Genomic DNA, 24,056 nt, shown 5'->3' with positions numbered 1-24,056 from the left:
ATCATATCCTGTTTGCCAAAAAAAGTCATTAAAAATGACAAAACGCTGGCATTTTTTCATATTTTAATGTGGGATTATGTTTACACATTGTAGCTGTTAAATATATGTTATTTACAGCTCATTAATCATTTGAAGCTCATGCTCATTTGTTTTAGGGTAGGCTCATGTCTAGGACAATAAAGGATCTGTTTTGTCTTTATTTTGCTTCCTTGGACATTTTTAATAACAAGCGGCCACTTCCAGCAATTTCACCAGCAATCGCTAATAAAGACATACATATAACCTGTATGTACCCGCCATATTTAAAGTGACGTAAGCGTAAGTATGTTAACGAAGTTTTGCTAGGAAGAAAGTAACGCTAGAGAGAATTTGCTAAGAAACTTTGGCACTGACGAATTTTCGCCAGCGGTTATTTGCCAATACGAAGTTTCGCATTTTGATAAATACGCTTATTTGCTACGAAATAACGCCTGACGTAGTTGCAAGAATTATGGTGGAGCCTTCCGAAGTGAAAATTTGCACGTAAGTAAGCCCCTATGTGTTTCTGTAATGTTACCAGAACTAGTAGCTTGCTCCATGCCATGGTGGAAGCTTCCTGGTGTGATGGTAACATTAGCTTAAGAAAAAGAAGCAGAACAAGGAAGCGCTATCATCAAATTCTCTGCATGGCACAATCCACCTTCAACCAGGTGATGGAATCAGTCACTTCTCCTGCTCCTGGGAAGACTCCTGCTTGGTGAAGATCTGAAAGAGGGTTTTCCTGAAATGTTGGTCTCTGCTCAGATTTCTGGCAGTCTCCCTCAGGTTCTGCAGTTCGCTTGACTCAGCCGGAGATATTAAGAAAGAGTGAGACTGCCTTACTGCAAGAGAGAGTGATATTGTGTCAGTGCAAGCTACATCGACTGTGCATGTGATAGAGGGGTGTTGCTGTGCCATTTGTTAAGGGCATGTTATATATGTGCCCCCAGAGCTTGTATAGATATGGATGGTAATTATACAGTGCAGCTTCCAGTATTCTACTTACAAGCTCTCAGCATATTGCTGATAACCTCTTGCAGCAGAGCAGGGCCAGGCCAAGAAGTTTTGCTGCCCAAGGCAAGGGTGTCTTTCTGCCCCAGTTACATACACTTCATTCTGATTAGTAGTGGGTGATTGGGATGTACCATTTCAAACAGTGAAACACCCTGCTCATCATTAGCTTTTGGTTGATTCTGTGGTGTACTCTCCGGGGTGATGTGTGTATATGTTTATAGCAAAATATACTGATAATCTGCAATCAACAGCTGACTGGGAAAGATCCAGGTGTGAGATGCTTGGGCCATTATTAGTTTCTAGGAATCATATAACAAATGATGTGTGTGCCGTGTGTTTAAATGGCACAGTCTCGATTTTTCTGTGTATTCTTCTCTAGTTGTGACTCAGTGATACAAATCCCAAAGGCTTCTGCACTGTACTGTACTGACATCTGGAAGGCATGACTAATATTTATTGTATTTGGTGATATTTCCCAGCTTTCAGCAGATGTATTTTTTTTTTATGTGTGAGCCAGTACTTTCCACCTAAATTTAGGGCAGTGGTAGATGGCAAGATCTGTCGCCCACTATTGAAACGCGACAAATCTCCCTAAAATCTCCATTGGAAATGACTGAAATCGATGGTGGTAAAACCAACATTTCGCGAAATTGCCCGAAGTTTCCTCCAGAGGCAAGTTCGGGCGACTTCAGAAGAACAAAGAGATGCGTTTTACTGTAGCCAATTTCAGCTCTTTCCAATGGAGACACATTTATGGGAGATTTGTCGCCTGCAGTCGTCCATTTTTATCCTGGGTGACAAATCTCCCTATTGGCCACTGCCCTTATTCTGTTCGCTCAGTGCTGACAGGGTAAACCCTTTCCTTCCCAGATCCAGTTGTGTACCCACCTGTCAGGATCACTTCCTTTTGCTGCTAAGTGAAAGAAAGAAGTCACATAACCTCGCCATTTCTATTGAAATGTGATCCCAAGCTAATGGAACATGGGCCTCTAGTGAAATGCATGCCATGCCCAGACTGTTGGGAATCAGAGTGGCAGAAAACTGCTCTATCAAAGACAATGATCTTATACACGGGTTAATAATGGCAGAGGGGTTTAGCCAACACATTCTTTGTGGCCCATGTTCTATGCCCTTCTGGTAAGTAGCTATGCGAATGCATGCTAATATGGCTACTGTCCACTGGCACACTTCTGGGATCACTGCCTGACCCAACTCATATTAACCTGCAAATGCATTTGTGTATAGAGTCACACAGATGCATCTCTCTCATCCTAAAAGCCATGAATTCATGCCACTGTGAAAGGGAATGTCCGCAAAAAGCAACTTTCCAATATATATTCATTAAAGATTTTCAGTTGCTTTAAAGTTGTTTGCAAATAGAATTGCTACTGAATGTGTGTCCGTCTGTCCTATTTCTGTTCTCTGCACTAAATTCTATTCTGACTCTTGAGACAACACAGCAGAAGTCAGTTCTCCTCTGGCTTGTGGGACATTCTTGTGGCAGTTGGAACCAGCCGTGCAGAAAACAGGACAGACAGATACTGATTCCAGCAGAAATTTCATTTGAAAATAACTTCTTAACCATTTAAAAGGTGCTTAGAATTACAATTTTTTTCATTACGAGAAATGAAAATTGGAATGGATGGCACCTTTAAATTACCAGAACCTGCAAAACAGGACACATATATAAATGCATATTCAGGTAAAGGATCCCTTATCCGGAAACCCGATATCCAGAAAGCTCCCATAGACTCCATTTTATCCAAATAATCCAAATTTGTAAAAATGATTTCCTATTTCTCTGTAATAATAAAACAGTACCTCGTACTTGATCCCAACTAAGATATAATTAATCCTTATTGGAAGCAAAACCAGCCTATTGGGTTTATTTAATGTTTAAATGAATTTCTAGTAGACTTAAGGCATGAAGACCCAAATTACAGAAAGATCTGTTATCCGGAAAACCCCCAGGTCCCGAGAATTCTGGATAACAGGTTCCATACCTGTATGTGCTTTTGCTAATGTGCTTCGAATTGATTTGGCTCAGCTTTACAAATACACATTATGTTCTGTTGAATTCCAGTTAGATGGATATAGTACCCCTCTTGTACCTAATGTTTTCAAGTACCTGTAATGGCTGACTTTGGAGTCAACTGCAGATATATAAACACATAAAAGCAGGCGAGGTGCAACATATGTACTTAACATGCTACTCCAGAGACAGAATGCAAATCATATGGCAAAGCACAGAGCACAAAGCAGTGGTTTTAGGTATAACACCAAAAACCAGCAGGTATATTACTTGAAGCACTAAATGTGTATTCATCCTACATCTGTAACGTGTTTCAGACTCATGAACATGTCAGTTTAGAGCACGTGTACTGGTGCACTGCCCTCTCTCTATACACTGAATGACAAATACAGGTACAGGAAGGATTATCGAAAATGCTAAGGGATCTTTCTGTAAATTGGATCTAATTCTGCTAAATGAATTTAGACTTTAAATAAACCAAAAAGGATTGTTTTGCCACCAATATGGATTCATGCAGTTTAGTTGCCATCAAGCACAAGCCACTGTTTTATTATTACGGAGAAAATGGAAATCATTTTTAAAAATGAAAATGATTTGCTTCATTGGACTATGGGAGATGGTAACAACTGATATGGTCTCCCTCCAAAGGGACAGTACTATAATAAGCACACAACTGTTTGACATACATATACTCTACATACAGACTCTCAGCAAATACTCTGTGATCTGTTTATCTTGACTGGGGCCATAGACACAGCAACTATTTTTATTGGGCTGGTGGGGGTTTGTTTGGACCTCTGTGCACCTGAAATGCCAGGGCCTATTTTCAACCCCAGTCCAGGCCTGCATAACAGACATCAACTTGGTTTTTGGTTACCAGACTGCAAGACTGTGATTTTTAATATCCTTATATTTTACATTTCGAGTCTTATTGTTCTATATTTGTCTACTGTTCAGCATAAACTCACATATATGTTCAATATGCACTCACTCACTGTATCTGTAGTAGCATATAAAGTTTCTGTTGGGGCATACTCAGATGTGAAAATCTTAGACACCCTTACAGATTACAGACAGGCACATCCCTAGTTATATGGACACCTAAAAGGTCCTTATGGGGACTTTGTGCTTATGTAACCCCTGTAGTTCACACAGTGTACACCAGATGGCACTGTGCCAGAGTATAAAAGATTTAGGAACCATGAGGTCTGGGTCCATTGCTTTAGCCCAACCAAGCAGGCTGGAAGGGAATGGGTAGTGTTGACCCTAGGCGCCTTGGCCCTAGTAATTAAACAGCTATACTCAATTATAGATCACTCTAGGAGTGATAGTGAGGTTATTTAGTTGAGCAGCTCAAGGCTCCGCCGAGGAGATTAGAGGGATTAAGATCCCAGGGTATTACTGACCCGGAGTAAAGCTGGCCATAGACGCAAAGATCCGATCGTACGAATCGTGGATTCGTATGATTTTCGGACCGTGTGTGGAGAGTCCCGACATTTTTCGTCCGGCGGAGATCGGTCGTTTGGTCGATCGGACAGGTTAGAAAATTTCTGTCGCCTGCCGATAATATCTCTGCGTGTATTGCCGATCGTACTATTTTCAGAGGGAGACTGTCACTAGTGTTGTCAGACATAAGTATCGTACGATTGCTGTCAGGGGCAGAACATTGGGTGATCTGTTCTTATTTGATCGGAATGGTAAAGACTTTGATCTGAATGGTTAGTGGAAGCTCGGGAGATCGGAAAGTCCGATCGTACGTTGATTCGTACGATCGGATCTTTGCGTCTATGGCCAGCTTAAGGACTAAAGTGTTGAGATATGGATGATAGGAATTCCCCTAGTCTTCCACTGGAAGATATCCTGAAAACTGGGCAATACCCATCACATGCTGTCAACTTACTCTCTGCTGTATATTCCCTAGCCTGTGGGGATTCAGCCTATACGTGCTGTGAGTATATGCTTCCTTTATGCTGCTGTGTATGTTCTATACTCCATTGTGGATCAATGTGCTGAATGATCTATGTGCTATTGTTCAATAAATACAGTTCTATGTTCAACCGTTAAAGAACTACTGGCGCCCATCATTGTGCTATTGCACCTAGTTACAGTTACACAACACCCTGCCTCCACCGCGTTGCGAGGGCTTGCCCCTGAGAAAGAGAGCTCATCGGTGGTCTCAGCCCACCAAGGAAAGTAGCTAAAACTGCTAAATACAAAGCAGTTTACTATAGCGCTACACATATAAACAAATAGAACCACTCAGAAGGCTGAACAAATAAAACAGCAAAGCAGCATACAAGTGAACCCAGCAACAGAAATAGGGTTCACATCAATGATCATGCAATTGCCACATTGTATGACGTGGCAACATACATGTAGCTAGCGTGCAGTAGAGCCTGGGAACAACAGAGCTTTAACAATGGCACAAAGCAGTCACATTGGCACAGAAGCTTGGCAGTGGCACTTTACCTGCACATTCCACATGATATGAATATTTGCACACAATGCAAATTTAATGTGTAATGAACCTGTATATTACCAAAGTGCCATTTCTATTAGCCAAATATCTGCACAACATGCCAAGCAAACAAACTTGCATCTGAGGCCCGGATGCTTACTTAATCCAAAGTTTGTTCTCTGGCGATGGAATCGGCAGCTCTTGATCCGTCTGTTGGCAGCTCTGGGCAAGTAGACTGAGTTTTTCATTATAGCGGGTTTCATTGCTTCTAACTCTGCATTCCTGATGCATTCTTCAAAGAACTCTGCATGGAACACACACCAGATAGTATAAGCCATTGTACTTGCTGCTGATTGTGTCTCAGTTACCCTATTTGTTGTGATTCACTTCCATTTTTCAATAGCTATCCAAAGTTGGATTGCCACCTCACCATTTTATAACATCCACTTGCGCCACGCCTCATTGGGCTTTTCGTTTATGCAGCTTCACTTCAATGGTTTCTGTGCAGCCATGCATTATGTACCTAAATTCACTGCTAATTAGCAATGCATCATGTACACATTACTGCTCCTAAATTAACCACATTCCAAATGGTGTATTTATAAGAGAAGAAGAAACCACATTTTAAATCGCTAAAGATTTTTGCAGACAGGAGGATTCTAAGCAGCTTTACCACTGGTTTATGTGGAAATGCAGTAAATACATATTGCCATTAATCTTTTTGGGCTAAATGTATGTTGTAATGGCTACAACAAACTCTTTCATGGGCAGGAGTTTCATTTATTGCCCCTTTGACCTCTTATTTAACAGTAAACACCATGGTGCTAATTTAAAAGCATCAATACACATCTCTTCTAGTACAGCATCATTTTTGAACCAAATTTAAAATTTGATTCCATTCTCTGACATCTGGTTGATTAAACAAAACAAACTGCAGACTGGTTGCTATGGGTTACTGCACTGGAGCAAATCTGCACCTGCGCTGTGCCTATAACAATTCACCTTGGATGCAATGAAAAAGTGAGTCAGTGCACAGAGCATGGCACATATACTGTATTAGAAGTAATGGAACTGCAGTTTGGTACATACTCTTAAGGTGACTAACATCTGCCCTCATCTTCTCTTCCTTGTCCCCATTCATCACAGCAGAATTCAGTTCAAGTTCCAGCCTCTTCAGTGCCTCCTCTGCCTCCCGCAGCCTCTTTTCTAGGTCCATTTGGACCTTCAGCTGCAACTAAGGAAAAGAGACATGGCATGAAACCTGTATGTAAATGTTCAGATGTCCAATTAGGAAATCTTAAAAATAAACTAGTCAAGACAATAATGTTACAAGGGGTATATTTTTCCGCTGATCCAGATACATCATGTGATGCCTTCAAACAGAATAAGGTGGAATTGGGTGGAGCCTGTCATTTTTGAGAGCATACAGCCAGACAATTAAAATTCATGTTTATCATCAGGAAGGGGAGTCAAAGTGGCAAACTGGGCACCAAATCTTTCATCACAGACAGAAAAATTAACTTTTAGCAAAATAAAAAAAATGTTAAACTGTAGCTTATTGTGAATTAGAATTGCAAGCAAAAAGAGACCATACAAAGGCACTGTAGATGCTACATTTCAGGTGGACTCTTTCACCCATGTCATGGTTTTCTTTACTTCTATTACTGTGTGTATTTATTTTTGTAACAACGACTAGGGATTGAGGGGAGGCAACTGCACCAGGATGCAAATAATTCATTCTATTCCATTAGAATTTAAGAAAACTTCCCTGTGAAGTGGCTAATTTATATTGCACATAGGAGGAGGTTTAATTTTATTTATTGCAGTAATTCTACACTTGCTTGTGTTATTGTTTTGTAAAAATGTACAGAACTTCAAAGTATTATATTCTTTGAAATAAAAAAAACACACGTGCATAGATACAATAAGCTTGGTTGTATATGTGATGTTAAAGTATTGATAAAAGGACATGCCTGCAGTTTAAGATTTACCTGGGCTTGTGCCCTTCAGTTTAACTAGTCCTGTGACTTTGCTACCTTTAGCTCTCGCTCTTTTTGTTCCTTCTCAACAGTCAGCTCAGTCAGGGATTGCTGTAGTGCCTGGGACTGCGATACATAAAATGCTCGTTCCTCTTCAAGTGCTCTGAATTTCTCCTCATTCTCCTTCATCCTGAAGACACAAACAAGGACGTAATGTGGATGATTGGCCCGTATATGTGTCACTTCTAGAGTAATGGCACACTGGGCAATATCTAATGGTTGTCGTCCCAGCATATTCTTGCTCAGTGGGTGGAGGACACAACTTTAGAGACTTCCCCTCCATTTCAAAGTGAATGGGAAGTGCTGCCAATAATGACAGATGCCTGTAACTCGAAAATGTTTGGTCCAGTATTTTTGAGAGCTAACAACCTGTCACTCGACAGCACATAGAAGTAATTCCGATTCCGTTTGAACGGAGGTGTGATTTATAGTGTTTTCTCCAAACCCACAAAAGCTACTAAATACCAAGTCTGTCATTGCCCCAAGAATAAGTACTGTGAAGATGCAGTGACTGCCCTATGGTTGCCTGTACAGTGAAACATTTAGGATACACCTGAGTTCATGGAACGTATCCATAAACTCCATCCATACTCGTGACATTTGGATGCAAGTACATAAAACCCATATTCTAGGCCATGGATCCTCAGACTGAACAGATAACATCCTGCAGGTTAAAGATTTAGACCATTACATTGACTATTGATGGAGCACACAGGTATGTTTCTTTGCAGTAATGGTAAGCTGCAGAAAGCTGAACTCCAGGTAAGTGACTAAGATGCTGGCATTAGGCTGGCAACCGTCTCAGATGTAGGTTTATGGGGGGGGGGATTGCAGGCCCTGAGCTGCTCACAGTAATGACAAGAGATCATCTCTGGCTTCTTGTAGCAGCAACTAAATTTGTAATTATGTAATGAATAAAACATGAGCACAATTAAGATGTTACATTGTGTGATCCACAAAGCCATGTCCAAAAAACCTTGATTTCTGGCTACTGGTGAAACAGAGCTACAACCATTTTCCATCAGCCACTGCCAGGACAGGCCATATGGTTTAGCAACAGCTGTCAGGTCACAGGTCCTCTGCATGTGAATGATCATTCTATCCATCTGTTCCTTTCAGAGCAATGATCTCACCTCTTTTCTGCCTGCAGCTTCTCTTCCAGCAGCTTCTGCAATTTGCTTTCAATTTGCTGCAGGTTACTTTGGAGTCCCTGAGGAGGCAGCTCACTGTGATTGGTTGGCGCTGTCACGCCACTCTTGGTGGCTTCCAGTATGGCTAGAGTCTTCTGTTTCTCTACAGACAGCTCCTAAAAAGCAGCGGCAGCAAATAATAGTATTAATATAAAACCCCTGAAATGTGAACAGCTGTATTATAAAGAAACAGAATATACTATACAAAGTATATAATGACTGTAACTGACAGGACTGTTAGAAGAGTATCAAGGTTATGGAATTCCCAGTTGACTTCTAATAGCCCTTTACCTTTTAGTACAGGAGTTTATTATCCTTTATAATATAACCATCTATTGTCCTTTTATAATAGTATTCATTTAGGACAAAATATATTAAAGTAGTAAAAATCTAAAGGGTTAAGTGCTAGGAGCAAAAATAAGTGCAAATCCCTAGGATTAATATGCATTTCTATTGAATCTGGTTACCTTCCCATTCTTCTGTTGTTAGGCTGCTGGGGTGGGGGGGGGGTGATATCACTCCAACTTGCAGTACAGCAGTAAAGAGTGACTGAAGTTTATCGGAGCACAAGTCACATGACTGGGGGCAGCTGGGAAACTGACAATATGTTTAGCCCCATGTCAGATTTCAAGATTAAATATAACAAAATCTGTTTGCTCTTTTGAAAAATGGATTTCAGTGCAGAATTCAGCTGCAGCAGCACTATTAACGGAGGTGTTTTGAAAAAAAACATGTTTTCTCATGACAGTATCCCTTTAAGCTGTTGTTTCTCATACTCAATCTAACTAAAGGAGTCGCAGTGGGACTTGAATTTTTACTATTGAGTGCTATTCTTACATCTACCAGGGAACTGTTATCTTGTTGCCTTCCCATTGATCTGTTGATAAGCTGCAGGAAGGGGGTGACATCACTCCAACTTGCAGTACAGCAGTGAAGAGTGACTGAAGTTTATTAGAGCACAAGTCACATGACTGGGGGCAGCTGGGCAGGTCTGGACTGAGAATCAAAATAGGCCCTGGCATTTCAGGTACCCAGAGCACAGCCCCCACCAGCCCACTAAATAGTGAGTGTCTATGGTATCATACAGCAGCCCCTCTGGCATTTGCCAGAACCCACAGATTGCCAGTCTGGGCCTGCAGCTGGGTAACTAACAACATGTCTAACACCATGCCAGATTTCAAATATAAAAAAATCTGTTTGCTCTTTTGAAAAACGGATCTCAATGCAGGATCTTTCTTGAGGAGCGCTATTAACTGATGCATTTTGTGGAAAAAAACATGTTTTTCAGAGACAGAATTCCTTTAAAAGTGTCAGATATAAATATAAAGCCATAAAGAGAAAATGGGGAATATAAGGTAGGGGGATGCAGAGGAGCTGTGTATATATGGTATCATCATCAAACAGGCAATGTGGATGCCTTTCAGCTGTATTGTTAATGGCCTGCTCCTAATTGCTGGCTGGAGTAGAGCCAACTACTGCAGCATTGTTTCACAGGTTAATGTAGTTAGAACCAGCAGTGCAGATCATAGCAAAGGACAAAAATACGCTGCTTTCTAGAGCAATAACATTTGCAAACAAAAGCTTACATTTCTTATAATATGCAATGAATATTATTGAATATATTGGAATGCTGCTTATATTTAAGTTTGATTTTATTATGCAAAGATTGGGTTTACAACCCTGTTACATCACTGAATTCTGACTCTAAGTTAGGGAGACCTGAGTTCAGTTCCTATAATGACTCCATTCCTTTTATAATCACTTATTTCCTGAGAAACAACTTAAACTGTATGCTCCACGGGCTAAGGAATTTAATTTCCCTGAAAAACTCTGTGTACATAGCTGTGCATAATTACTATATGTGAACAAATTAAAATAAAGAAGATATAGAATCGGTATAGGTGGGATGGTAAAAGGATAAGTGAACTGGAAAGGGTCAGAAAGGGGAAATATATATAATTTTAGGTAGATAAGACAACATATAATATATAATAGACAGGCCGTGTCAGGAACATGCATTATGCCATATGATGGAAAGAAGATCTGACCCTGGGGCAGCACATCATCTAATTACCTCCATTGTCTTCTGTAGATGCTGCGTCAGGCAGTGAAGTTCCTGCTTCTCTTCCCCTACCCCTTTTAGACAGTGAACTGTAATATCCAGGTCCCTGAGGGGCACAGTAAATCAGACAATGTAGCATGTCATCAGTAATAGCTTCCAGCCTTTACCCCAGGGAAGTTTAAAACATCCATCAAGATGGTGTCATTGCTAGTCTGGAAGGATAACAGATGCCTGGAAACCAGTCAATTCAACCCTCCATTCTTCTTACCATAAACTCTTTTGTTTCTTTAATACACTTTAGTCAGTAGGTCAAAGGCTGTAGACAGCATGCTGTAAGTCAGGTCATGGCCCACATTTTTAAATTAAAGTTTCAGAATTTCTATCACCTCAAAAAATAAGAACTATATGCCTCTTGATCATTTATTTTACACCAATGCTGCTTAATACATTTAATCAGTGAACTGAGGTCCAATTTCTTTTTAATGCCACTTTAGGAGCTTTCTTTATGAGGGACAGGTCCTTGCACTTATCCCTTTCACAATATCACTATTATTATTTAAGGGCACATTTACTTAGCTCGAGTGAAGGATTAGAATAAAAAATACTTAGAATTTCGAAGTATTTTTTTGGCTACTTCGACCATCGAATTGGCTACTTCGACCTTCGACTACGACTTTGAATCGAACGATTCGAACTAAAAATCGTTTGACTAATCGACCATTCGATAGTCGAAGTACTGTCTTTTTAAAAAAACTTTGACCACCTACTTCGCCACCTAAAACCTACCGAGCACCAATGTTAGCCTATGGGGAAGGTCCCCATAGGCTTTCTAGACAATTTGGGATCGAAGGAAAATCGTTTGATCGATGGATTAAAATCCTTCGAATCGTTCGATTCGACGGATTTATTCGTTCGATTGAAGGAATTGCGCTAAATCCTTCGACTTCGATATTCGAAGTCGAAGGATTTAACTTTGAGGGTCGAATATCGAGGGTTAATTAACCCTCGATATTCGACCAATAGTAAATGTGCCCCATAATGTATATTATTTAACAAATATGCAAAAGTACCAAGGTTAGACTCACTTCTTTATCTTCTCTTGCTCTACTCTCAGCTCCTGTACCAGTTCTTCAAAGTGACACTTTTCAGACTCCAGAACCTGGTTCACTCTCTCCAGTTCCTATGTACAAACAAGGCAGACCCCAATCATATCTGTGACACTTACATGGGAGTGATGGTATGTACAAAAGGGTGTCCGTGCCATGTTCAAGGTAGGGTTGCCACCTTTTCTGGAAAAAAATACCGGCCTTCCTGTATTTTAATTTGTTTCCCTATAAATAACATTGGCATCAAGGAACATTTTTACCGGCCAGGCTGGTAAAATACCGGCCAGGTGGCAACCCTAATTTAAGGTGTCCTGAACTCTACATGTGGTACATGCAACTTGAAAATGACATGACAGATGCAGGTCATGTGCTTTCCATAGAGCTACAAGCCAGTCATCATCATTCTCTATTCTGTGAACAGGAACCCAGTGCATCTCATTTACAAGATATGCCCACTGGCACAAGCAGTTGTGTTTGTACACCCTGCACAATCATACAGTATGAAAGTGGCAGTATATACTACAATACTATCCGGCATAGACATATAGATGCACAACTAGCAACAATCACCTCTTTCTGCTCTCGCTGTGAACACAGCTCCTCTGTCTCCTCCATGAGTTTATCTGCAAAGAGATAAAACACAGTGTATTTGTGCAGTCTTGTTAGATATTTTCAGTGTAAACCTCAGGGATATCCAACCTGCAGTGCTCCAGCTGTTGTTGAACTGCAGCAATTCAAAGTATCCAAGCAGTTGTAGGACTGTAAGTTAAATATAAATGTATAGTTTCCAAAACAGCTCTCACTATAATCTTGGCGACAGCCTGTTCATATAAAGAGCTCTTTATATTAGATTATAATTTATTTGGAGAACACTGGGAATCGTTCACTACATGCAAGGGAGGGAGTAAAGTGTAAAAACAGATGCAATCCACCAGGCCCAGACTGGCAATCTGTACACTCTGTAAGACACCACAGACAGTAACTAGTTATTGGGCCTTTGTGTACTTGAATGTCTTGAAATGCGTGGACCTATTTTGAATCCCAGTCCGGACCTGTAGCCAACCATGTATTTTCACTTTGCACTTTACATGCACTTGCACTCAGGCTTCGACTGGCAATCTGTCGGTTCTGGCAAATGCCAGAGGGGCTGCTATAAGGTCCCATAGAAAGTCAGTATTTAGTGGGCTGGTGGAGGCTGTTTGGGCCTCTACGTGGGCTGATTGGGCCTCTGTGTACCTGAAATGCCAGGGCCTATTTTAATTCTCAGTCCGGACCTGCTTGCACTCTTTAGTGCTCTTGAAGTTTTACTCCAGGGTCTTCATAAATGACCCCTATTACCATTTCATAAATAGCCACTGAGCAAAACTTCTTAAAGTGAGCTTGATACAAATAAGCTTACAGGAATATAAGAAGTGATATTAGAAGTGTTGTATTTTATATATAGAATTCAGCATCGCAATGTGTACAATAGCATCGGGCATGAACTTACCAAAATACTCCTGTCTCTCCTTAGCCAACTGCAGGCCCTGTGCTTCCAGACTCTCAATCATGGCCTCACCTAGCTGGGCATTCTGCCATGTCCTGTAATTTAAAAGCACATCATTCACATACACCATTATTTGGCCTAAACAATCCAATCTCTAATTCAATCCACTGCCTGGTCGCTAGTGTAAATTGGGCCCTAACGACCTGCAAACTGGAGAGCTGCTGAACCAAAAAAAAATTTAAAAAAAAGGAAAAAGCGAAATCATTAAAACAAAATTAAAAAAAAACAACACCAATTGCAGTTTGTCTCAATATATATCATTGCCAACATCATACTAAAAAGTGATTTAATGTTGAACTTCCTCTTTACTATGACAAAAGGCTAACTTTCAGGACTGTGATTTAGCAGCTAGGAAATAAAGTCACAACTCCCTATTTCAGATGGCTTATTAGTAAAGGCAAAACACATTTAATATCACAGGTTAACAATATTCCACAGTCCTAAACTTGTACGGGGCAAATTCACTAAGATTCGTAGTTGCGCCAGGCGTAACTTCGCCGGGCGTAGTTTCGCCAGCGCTTAGCAAATTCACTACAATCGAAGCTGCACTCAGGGGTATCATAAGGTTGCGAAGTTGCGCAAGTGTTGATTCGCTAAGCGAAGCGAAGTTACGATAGCGATGGTTAATTTACATACGGCGCCAAATTCAGATTTCAATGGAGGAATATGTAGCAGCACTACAAATGCCTGGGAAACCTTCAAAACATCAAATAAAATTTTTATTTTGCCCTACACATGTGCCCACTGTATAGTTAAGTTGCCATGAGTCAGGAAACGTAGGGGGAAAATTTTTTTCGATCTTTTTCAGCCTATCACCCATAATATAGAAAAAACGCCAGCGTTTTTTGGGAGTTAGAAAAAATGTTAACTTTTTTTGAAGAAATCCCTATCTACTCTATTGCGCTTCGCCTGGTCTGAGGTGGCGAAGGAAGTCTAGCGTAAAAGGTAGTGTTCAGAACAATGCGCGCGTTAGTGAATTTGCGTAGTTACGTCCGTTGCGCAAATTCGCCAGGCGTAAGGGTGCGAAGTTACGCTAGCGAAGTTACGCCAGCGTCGGTTAGTGAATTTGCGAAGTAGCGAAAATGCCCAACGCTAGCGAATTGACGCTAGCGTTAGGCGCTTCGGCGCATAGTGAATTTGCCCCATAGACTGATTTAGACAATTAAATATTACGAGACATTTCTTGCCTTACCAAAAATGTAACTTTGTTAGTAGATAATGTAAATGATCATTAACGGTTAATGTAAATGATCAGGGAGCTATGTCCAAAAAATTTATTGATATGAACATCCTCAGGGTGCTCTTCTTACAATTGACATTTATTTGTTACTGACATATTAGCAGTTTTAGACTGCTACTACCAGCCTATACTTAAAGCGACAGCAATGGTAGGAAGCTCATAGCCAGTTAGGGTCGTTAATAAAATACAGGGATGAAATATTTATTTCTGGATTGGAGTACACAATTATTGGATAAATACCCAATCCTTCACCAGAGATTCAAAACAGCCACAAGATGGAGAGGAGAAGTTAAATGCATGTAATATATGAGCAGAACTAGTTGAAGTTCCGCTGTGCTGCTGTAGCAAAAGGACGAGGGTTTTCTCTTTCGACCCTAATGTAAATTAAATCTGTTAAACAGAATACTCTGGGGTTTTTCTGATAATGGATCTTTCCATTACTGTTTTATTATTACAGAGAAAAAGGAAATCATTTTTAAAAATGTGAATTATGTACTGAAAATGGAGTCTATGGGGATGGCCTTTCCATAATTCAGAACTAGATAATGGGTTTCTGAATAATGGATCCCATATTGTAACTTGACGTTTTTCTTCCAACGTGCATTACGCTTCCCTATCCAAATGTCCCAGCAATGCAGAACCCTGTGTTCTGGAAGTGACACCTTCTGGTAGATTTACAATAAAGCACTTTCGGGGGAATGTAATAAAAGTCGGTAACATAGAAACTGACAAATTTTGCTTTGCGGGAATTTAATATAGCTTTTGCGAACCCGGAAACTGTTTAGCGACAGTGGAAGACTGTTTGCGAATTTTATGGTTTGCACCAATGTGCAGTAAATGTAATAAAACTTCTTACTGAAAAAGTCGTTATGTTTGCTTCAAAAGATTACGACACCTTCAAGCACTTCAAGCAATTACAATTCGCAATGCAATAACTGTTTAAGACACAATATTACATTGCCAGATGTGGATTTTTATTCTTATTGGTGCAAATTATTTTGCTCTTTGCGACTTTTATTAAATTCCCCCGTTTATGTTCTGTTATAAATCTTTAGAAAAAGCAGAGATCTCTGTACTGTGCATGCAAGATATACAAAGGCTGCACACCTTGATAAATGCCTATTTTACCAACTGACAAGTCCTGACACATTTAGGGGCCCATTTACTTAGCTCGAGTGAAGAAATAGAGGAAAAATAGTTCGAATTTCAAATGTTTTTTTTTGGCTACTTCGACCATCGAATGGGCTACTTCGACCTTCGACTATGACCTTCGACATCGAATCGAAGGATTTGAACTAAAAATCATTCGACTATTTGACTATTCGATAGTCAAAGTACTGTCTCTTTAAAAAAATTCTTCGGCCCCTAGTTCGCCACCTAAAACCTACCGAGGCCAATGTTAGTTGGAAGGTCCCCATAGGCTTCCTAACAACTTTCTGATCGAAGGAATATCCTTCGATCGATGGATTAAAATCCTTCGAAACGTTCGATTCGAAGGATTTAATCGAATGATTATTCCTTCGATCGTAGGAATAACGGTAAATCCTTCGACTTCAACGGTCGAATATCGAGGGTTAATTAACCCTCGATATTCGACCCTAGGTAAATGTGCCCCTTAGTGTGGCTTTAAAGGTTGCCCTTATTGCTATCCAACACATCATATGGCATAAAAGTGCTCTGTATGTTTGTAAAGACTATGGACGAGCAAACGTTTTCACCTAGTATAGTTTTGTAACAAAATTCCTGATTTTCCCAAACCTGCACGCATGCTGTCTGTCTCGACGGGGAAAAAGTGGTCTGCTGAGCCAGAATTAAAAATTATTATCCATTTACTTACCAAATCAACCAATGGTATCTGAGCCCGGGCCTCCCTCAGTCTATCTAAGTCTGGGTGCCATATTTGGAAGATATTGGAAGCATTTACAGAATAGTGAAAATGTGCTTCTCTAACAACATAGGGCAATGCATGTTTCACAGTTAAAACCACCCACTGACACCAATGTACTTTCACAAACTTTTGAGTAAAGCTTGAAAACTTGTATTTACCTTTCCTGATCTCTGCATCTACGCAAAGGGTTAGCATGTAGGTTCTCTTTATACAGGCCACTCAACAATGTCCCTCACTCTTCTTGTGTATTTTACAACCAACGTTGCCTGCAAAACTTCTTGCCAGAAATGAATTTAGCTTTAGTGTATAAGGTTAGGCAAGAGAACTGATGAAACTTTTAAAAGACAGCCAGGCACTTGTACAGAGAGTACCAATTGCAGCTTTTGCCTATTAGGTCCATTTGCTGTTCTGTATGCTTTAGAGATTCCCATCAATATCCTCCACTTGATAGGATGAGACAGCCTGACCCTTTCAGCATTAGGGCACCGATCAATATTTGTATAAAAACATTTAATGACATGCAGTTCGCAGAATCCCTGGCTACACCATTGCTCTGACACAAAGCTCATTTCTCAATACAGTTATGAAGAAAAAAAAACCCTTCAAATGTATAGAAGTAGTATTTTTCCCATCAACCCCACAGTGAAAATATTACAGGGAAGCAATTATATAAATAAACTTTCATTGATTTGCAATAGAACTGCTCTGAAATCTACGGGGTCCCACGTGTAATATTTCTTTGCCCACTAATGTGTGCTAAATAGGAAGCTTTTGCTTATGTAACTGCTGCCTTGTTTTTTTCAATGGCATATGTTTGGTGTGGGACCTGGGAGGGTCTCCATTGTTTGTGCTGGCTGCAGCATTGCTTTCCACCAATTTCCATATCACAGTTCTATCAAGCTTTCTTCCAGTGGTGGTCTAAATATCCAAAATAACCCAAGCCACAGGGAAAGATTGTGTTTAAATTAGATTTTCATACAAAAAAAGCCATAAGATTCCTTGAAAGGCAGCATCTGGCCTAGGGATTTTAGTTGGACAATCGGACTGATGCTCAGTTTCAAACTTTATATTTGAAACAAACCATCTTCCCCAAAGGTGTGGGACGTGGAGACCCCCAAAAGATTTTGTTGTGGGGCCCAGCAATTTATAGTTAGTTCACTGGGAGAATCTGACAGATGTTTAAGCCTTAACAAAATAGGATTCCTCAATGCTGAAACAATATGCAAGCTTAAATGCTTAGGATGTTTAAAGTATTACTTTGGAAGACTGTGCTGCGTTCAGGACAAAAATCACTTGTCCATTTGTATTCTGAGGTTATATATATATTGAGCCTATGATTAAGTGCCCAAGTGCAAGAAATGCATAAGACTATGTATTAATTTACTTTGTGGCCTGAAATAAAGTTCTCAGTTCTTTTACAAGCCTCTTTATGGAGTGCCTGCTGTTTTCTGTTTGGTATGATATTTTACTCCCATAAAGAAAAGACATGCAAGTATTTTTTTAAATTATATGAACTTTGTGTATATTATTCTCCGGGCAAAAATTGCACAAAAATAACATTTTTATAAGGGTACTCAATATTCTAATATTTTGTAAATATTGTTTGATGATTTGATTTATTTGTAGAAGTTCTTTGTTCCCAGAATTAAGTTGTACTGTTATTACTAGTCTTTGTCAAGTCATGCAGCATGGCAACTTTCCTTTAGGAAAACAGCACAATTCTGGAAACAACTGCATTGAAGCCTCTTAAAGAAAAAAACAGATGATTTCATATCAACCTGCAGCTCTCCAGCTCTTACTGAACTGCAACTCCCATCACGACTGTCAGGAATGATGGGAACTGTAAATCAACAACAGCTGGTGATCTGCAGGCAGAACATACTATAGATAATGAAAATATAAAACCTAGGAAGAGATTTTACTGGCCTTTCTGCCCTTGTATAAAACCAGTTCTGCTCCTACTGTTATGTACAAATATACCTATACAGGTAATAAGGGAAATGTAATAAGAGGTGATTCAGCTAAAGAAGAATAATAATGGTAAAATAAAGTTCATATTTGTGTGGTTAAAAAAAACTATACCCCTCAAACAATGTAGGTCTCGATAAAAAGATATTTCATAAAACAGCTCATGTCTAAAACCCTGCTTCATGTAAATAAACTATTTTCATAATAATATACTTTTTTTAATAGTATGTGCCATTGGGTAATAGGGTTGCCACCTTTTTAAAAACCTTTTACCGGCTGCTGGGGGGCGGGGACACAAAGGGGCGGACCGTGACGTCAAAAGGGGTGGGCCGTGATGTCAAAAGGGGCGGGGCCATGACACGGACACCATGGACAAGTAAGAGAAAAGGTAAGTTTCAGGGGATGTTCCAGGGGATTGGGGGCAGGCCGAGGGCTACATTGCCGGTAAATTTGTAATACCGGCCCCGGCCTTGGCTAGGGTTGCCACCTTTCCTGGAAAAAAACACCGGCCTTAGCCCCGTCCACAGCTCCACCCCCAATCCCGCCCCATGCCACACCCCCAATCCCGCCCCATGCCACACTACCTGTGCCTAGCAGTCCAACTGAGCCAGCAGCCGCACACACAGCACAGCACAGTCGGCTCCCCCTGCAGTCTGCACTCGCGTCTAAGCCACGCCGCCCACACAAAAAAAAGTCATCACACGAGACGAGCTGGGTAAGAGGGAAGAGGAGCTTTTCTCCCTGCAAAAAAATTACCGGCCATGTAATTGCCGGTATTATGTTAATACCGGCACCGGCCTCAACACCAGTTTTACCGGCTAGGCCGGTAAAATACCGGCCAGGTGGCAACCCTATTGGGTAATCATGAATAAAAAACTGCCATTTTAAAAAAATAAGGGCCGTCCCCTGGGATCATATGATTCACTGTGCACACAAACATACCAAACAAATTATACTTGTTAAGTCACATGAGCCAATTAACAGACAGAGTTCTGTCTTTTGCTTCAACACTTCTTCCTGTTACAGTTGTAGTATTTCTGGTCAGGTGATCTCTGAGGCAGCACAGGGACCATCACAAAATGGGGGTTTAAGGCAAGAGATGTAAAAGGGCAAGATTTACTTAAATATATATACCACTTTGATAAGATTCTTTCAAGATGCCACTTAGTTTATATGATATTATCTGTTGGTTAAGTATTCATTTGGGGATAGGGTTGCCACCCGGCCGGTATTTTACCGGCCTGGCCGGTAAAAATGATGCTTGATGCCAATGTTATTAATAGGAAAAAATGGCAAGCATATAGGAAGGCCGGTATTTTTTTACAGAAAAGGTGGCAACCCTATTTGGGGGTATAGTTTTCCTTTAAGGTAAGAGATGTTAAAGGACAATATTTACTTAAAGTGAACTTGTCACCCAGACATACCAGTTTGATAAGATTCTTTAATTTGCCACTTAATTTGATATAAACTATATGTTGCTCAAGTATTCATTTTGGGGGTAAAGTTGTCCTTTAAGCATCATATTCCCCCTTTGGTCCCACTCAGTGTTCAACTGACAATCTGCTTTAATGAGCAATGTTTGCTACGGGTTCTCAGGGGCAGTGTATATCTACTGACAGGACAAGCAGCAGGCACATTAGAGTGCCAAGGAAATTTCACTTACACCTTCCCAGATTCATGCAGCATTTCCAGCCACTGACTGTGTTCCAGCTCAGATTCTGCAGCCAAGACAATGCTTCCCTGCAAGGAAAAATGGAGGAACAGTGACATGACTAGATCTAACACTATATATATAGTGCATATAGAAGGTATCAGAACTGCTCATGTATGGAGAGGAATCTTGTAAAGAACAAAATGAAAACTTACATGGAAATCTTCATGAGAAACCACTATGACATAGGGCATGTTTGGCTCTTCTTTGGCATTCACTATGCAGCCGCCAAGTGGTATCACTCCCTGGGAAAGAGGCAAGAAATGGCGATATCATAACGGGGACAGTGGATTGTTAAAAAATTAATTAATTACAACTTTAATGGCAGAGCCAGAAACCAATATATCATGCTACAGTTATTCATAGCAGGCTAAAGTATCTACTCTGGATTTTCCGGGGCACAGTCTACAACAGTGATCCCCAATCAGTAGCTTGTGAGCAATCCCTTGGATGTTGCTCCCAGTGACCTCAAAGCAGGTGATTAGTTTTGAATACGTTTTGGTTTACAAGTTTTGGTTGTATTACAACCAGGTGCACTGCCAAACAGAGTCTCAATGTAGGCTGACAATCCACATAGGGGCTACCAAATGGCCAATCACAGCCCTTATTTGGAAACCCAAGAACATTTTTCATGCTTGTGTTGCTCCCCAACTCCTTTTACTTCTGAATGTTGCTCATGGGTTCAAAAGGTTGGGGATCCCTGGTCTACAATATATAATTCATAGCATACAATAAAGGGATTTTTAGCCTGCATGAATTGCATTGCACTTAAATTTAAATTCACTTTTGGTATTTGGAAACACTCTATGGTACCTAATTATCATATGATATATATATCAATAGTTTCCAGACCAGCACACCCTTTAGTAAAAAAAAAGATAATTTTTATTGTTAAAAATCAATATCAATATCCAACTTTTCAGTCCCCATTGGGACCTTTTTCAAGGATGATATATATATGCTGTATATGCCACTATCATGTTTTGATGCCATTTGATGCCATTTCATTCCAGACTTCAGGGGCTCAGCCCATTACCCCAACTAAAGTATTGTGGCAGTAGCAGTTCTGCCAATGCAAACATTCACAGATACAATATTGAGAAACCTCTGTGTTATAGCCTCATACCCCTGATTTTAATTCTGTACTCAATTCCCACAAATTTTTCTTAGATGATGAGCTCCACTCCCACTCTTACATCAATGGAGGAACACACTGGCATGGGCTAAGAATGAAAACATTTAGCTACAGTGATGGGTGAATTTGTCCCATTTCAATTCACCGACAAATTTCCCATCAAATTCGTGAAACGGCAAAAAATTTGTTAAAACGCCGGCGAATTTTCGCTAATTTATTAAACACTTGAATTCGCGCCTGACGAATAAATTCGCTCATCACTAGCTACAGAATTAAATGAATGCACAACCCTGTTTTTGAGCTTTAATACTGTATAACAGGCTGGGTCTGTATGGCAGATTTACAGGCGCTAGCACATATTGGTGAAGGTACAGAGAGAACTCTTTGTACAGATCAATAGCAGTCAGTGGGTTAACGGATCTCAGTTGTTTTGTGAGGGATTATATACATCCATCTGCTCAGATAAATATGTCCTTGCACTAGGCACACACCATATCCAGAATGCAGTGCAGGATTTATGGAAATATTCAGGTTTAGAGGAATCTTTAGCAAGCAGTATGAATATCTCCCAACCTGACATTATTGACCTGGGCAACTAAAACAAGAAGCTGCTCTTTTGTATTTGAGAAAAAATGTTAGTTTAATACACAGTTAACAGCCAAAACCTATGTCTGCATATATGTGCGCATGCCAAGAACAACAGCGGGATAAAACTGTACAAGCAGGGTCCAGCAGAACTATTGCTCTGCTTCCTTCAGTCAGCAGCCCCCACAAAAAGACCATCATTATGTACAGAAATATATACATACAGTGTACGCCACAGTTATCAAGCATGGGGACAGGTTCAGTAGAACAGCAGTTTGGAGTAATATCAAAATCAGCTTGCATGTACTTAAATATAATGTACTGTTATTCTGGTAAATATAGTACTGGGGCTCATTTGTTACACTGGGCAAATTCGCACCTGGGCAGTAACCCATAGCAACAAATCAGTGATTAGCTCTTTTTTACAGTTAGCTGCAGGTACATCATTGCAGGTAAACATTTGATTGGTTGCCATGGGTTACTGCCCCGGTGCAAATGTACCCAATGTTTATAAATGAGCCCACTACAAAAGGTTATATAAATAAAATGCTGTGTATCCATAGAGGCAACCATTGAAGCAGAAACTAGACAGTAGGGCACATGTTTACATAGCAAATGAGCTGCGCAGAAAACAAAATGCTTTCAGCTCACAGGAAGATAAAAAGGGGTCAAATCTCATTGATGGCTGCCTTCAGAACTATGGCATGTAAACCTCTCATATTTTAAAAAGGATGTCTATTTTTTATTGTTTATACCAGGTCCAAACTTCAAATGTTGAAAAAAAAAAAAGTGTCTGCGTATATATATATATATATATATATATATATATATATATATATATATATATATATATATATATATATACACAGACACTTTGTGGCCTTACTGGTCCTACCTATAACAGAGATCAGACAGGCCATACAGTGACAATTTTGTTTTTGCCAGTGGGTGACACTCACCTTAGGGTGTATATTAAAATATCGGTTACTTTCAAAATTCTTGCGTTCATTTTCTGCGTAGTAAAGCAAAAAACTGTCCTTAATTATAAAAAACCTGCAAGGACAAGACAACCGAGTTACCAGATTATATATTACAGATTACATAAAATTATTATGGAAAGACATTCATTTAGCATGAAGTTCCTGCAGCAGGTACAGGACTACAGATAAAGAGGCAGTGGCCTGTGCTGCTCAGAGGGGCTCCCTGTGTCAGTTAAGGAAAAACTCTGGGTCTTACAGAGACTTTCACATCTTACCTTTTGGACCATTTGGATGAATGCCTTCCAAAGGGCTTTTTCCAGAGCACCCCCTGCAGCTGCACCTTGGTCTTGATATCAAAATTCTCTGGGTCTGTTGGGTCCATGGAAGGAGAGGGAGAGACAGAGCTTGATTTGGAAGTGAACATCTTGATTCAGGCGTGGTCCTGACTGAAGGCAGCCAGAGAGCACAATGAGATGGAATGGGCTGCCAGCGAGACGTAAGAGGATAAAAAGAGAGGGAGTGCATGAAAGGACTGAGAGAAGGGAAATAGATGGTAAGGGTAGACTCAGATAAGGGAAGAAAGTGTGAGAAGGGACAGAAAAGAGACACAGCTAGAGGGGAGTTACAACATGAGCAATATTATAGAGAAGAGTAGAATGAAAAGGAGGAATTACAGGGTGTAATGCAAAGGTTCCACTTTCAATCAATAGCTGCTCTGCTGAGTCAATAGCTGCCTCTTGCTCTATAATCAGGAGATGGGAGTTCATGGCCATTCTCTTATCCAGTAGCCAGTGACGGAGAGAGGCAGCAGCGAGAAATCAAAACCAGGGCAGTAATAGGAGATCCAGATCCATCTAAATTAGTTGCGGACAGTTATTCTCACAAAAAAGGGAGGGGGGGGGGGGGTGGAGGCAAAACATTTGAATCAGGCAGCACTTTCTGCTGCAGTAATGAAATCACCATTTATTTTATAGAGATAATGCCTACTAGCTCATGTTACTAATGGGAAATAAGATTTTACAGAGGATAGCAGGCATTTGTATAAAGTTTATTGAGGCACTAGAAAGTCAAATCGTGAGGGCCC

At 40.3% G+C, this 24,056-nt stretch overlaps 1 protein-coding gene across 3 annotated transcripts; it reads right to left on the bottom strand.

Moving 5' to 3' along the window:
* Positions 1-292: 292 nt before the first annotated feature.
* Positions 293-23,851, bottom strand: plekhd1.L (pleckstrin homology and coiled-coil domain containing D1 L homeolog). Of its 3 annotated transcripts, none has more exons than XM_041573324.1 (14): positions 23,248-23,851; positions 22,952-23,045; positions 20,428-20,517; positions 20,225-20,301; positions 13,409-13,500; positions 12,490-12,542; positions 11,899-11,993; positions 10,826-10,919; positions 8,695-8,867; positions 7,559-7,691; positions 6,612-6,756; positions 5,683-5,826; positions 1,921-1,945; positions 699-860 (listed from the first exon to the last, which is right to left on the bottom strand). In XM_041573324.1, exons 1-14 carry the CDS (start codon positions 23,394-23,396, stop codon positions 824-826), a joined length of 1,401 nt encoding a protein of 466 aa, XP_041429258.1. In that variant the 5' UTR covers positions 23,397-23,851; the 3' UTR covers positions 699-823. The 3 variants fall into 3 exon arrangements, with proteins under 3 accessions (XP_018086647.1, XP_041429258.1, XP_041429259.1); XM_041573325.1 differs by having other exon boundaries at positions 1,921-1,942; positions 23,248-23,850; XM_018231158.2 differs by lacking the exon at positions 1,921-1,945 and having other exon boundaries at positions 293-860; positions 23,248-23,844.
* Between the last annotated feature and the right edge of the window lie 205 nt (positions 23,852-24,056).

This window comes from Xenopus laevis, chromosome 8L (assembly GCF_017654675.1).
Source record: "Xenopus laevis strain J_2021 chromosome 8L, Xenopus_laevis_v10.1, whole genome shotgun sequence".
Lineage (NCBI taxonomy): Eukaryota > Metazoa > Chordata > Amphibia > Anura > Pipidae > Xenopus > Xenopus laevis.
This window is presented reverse-complemented; position numbering and strand designations above follow the sequence as displayed.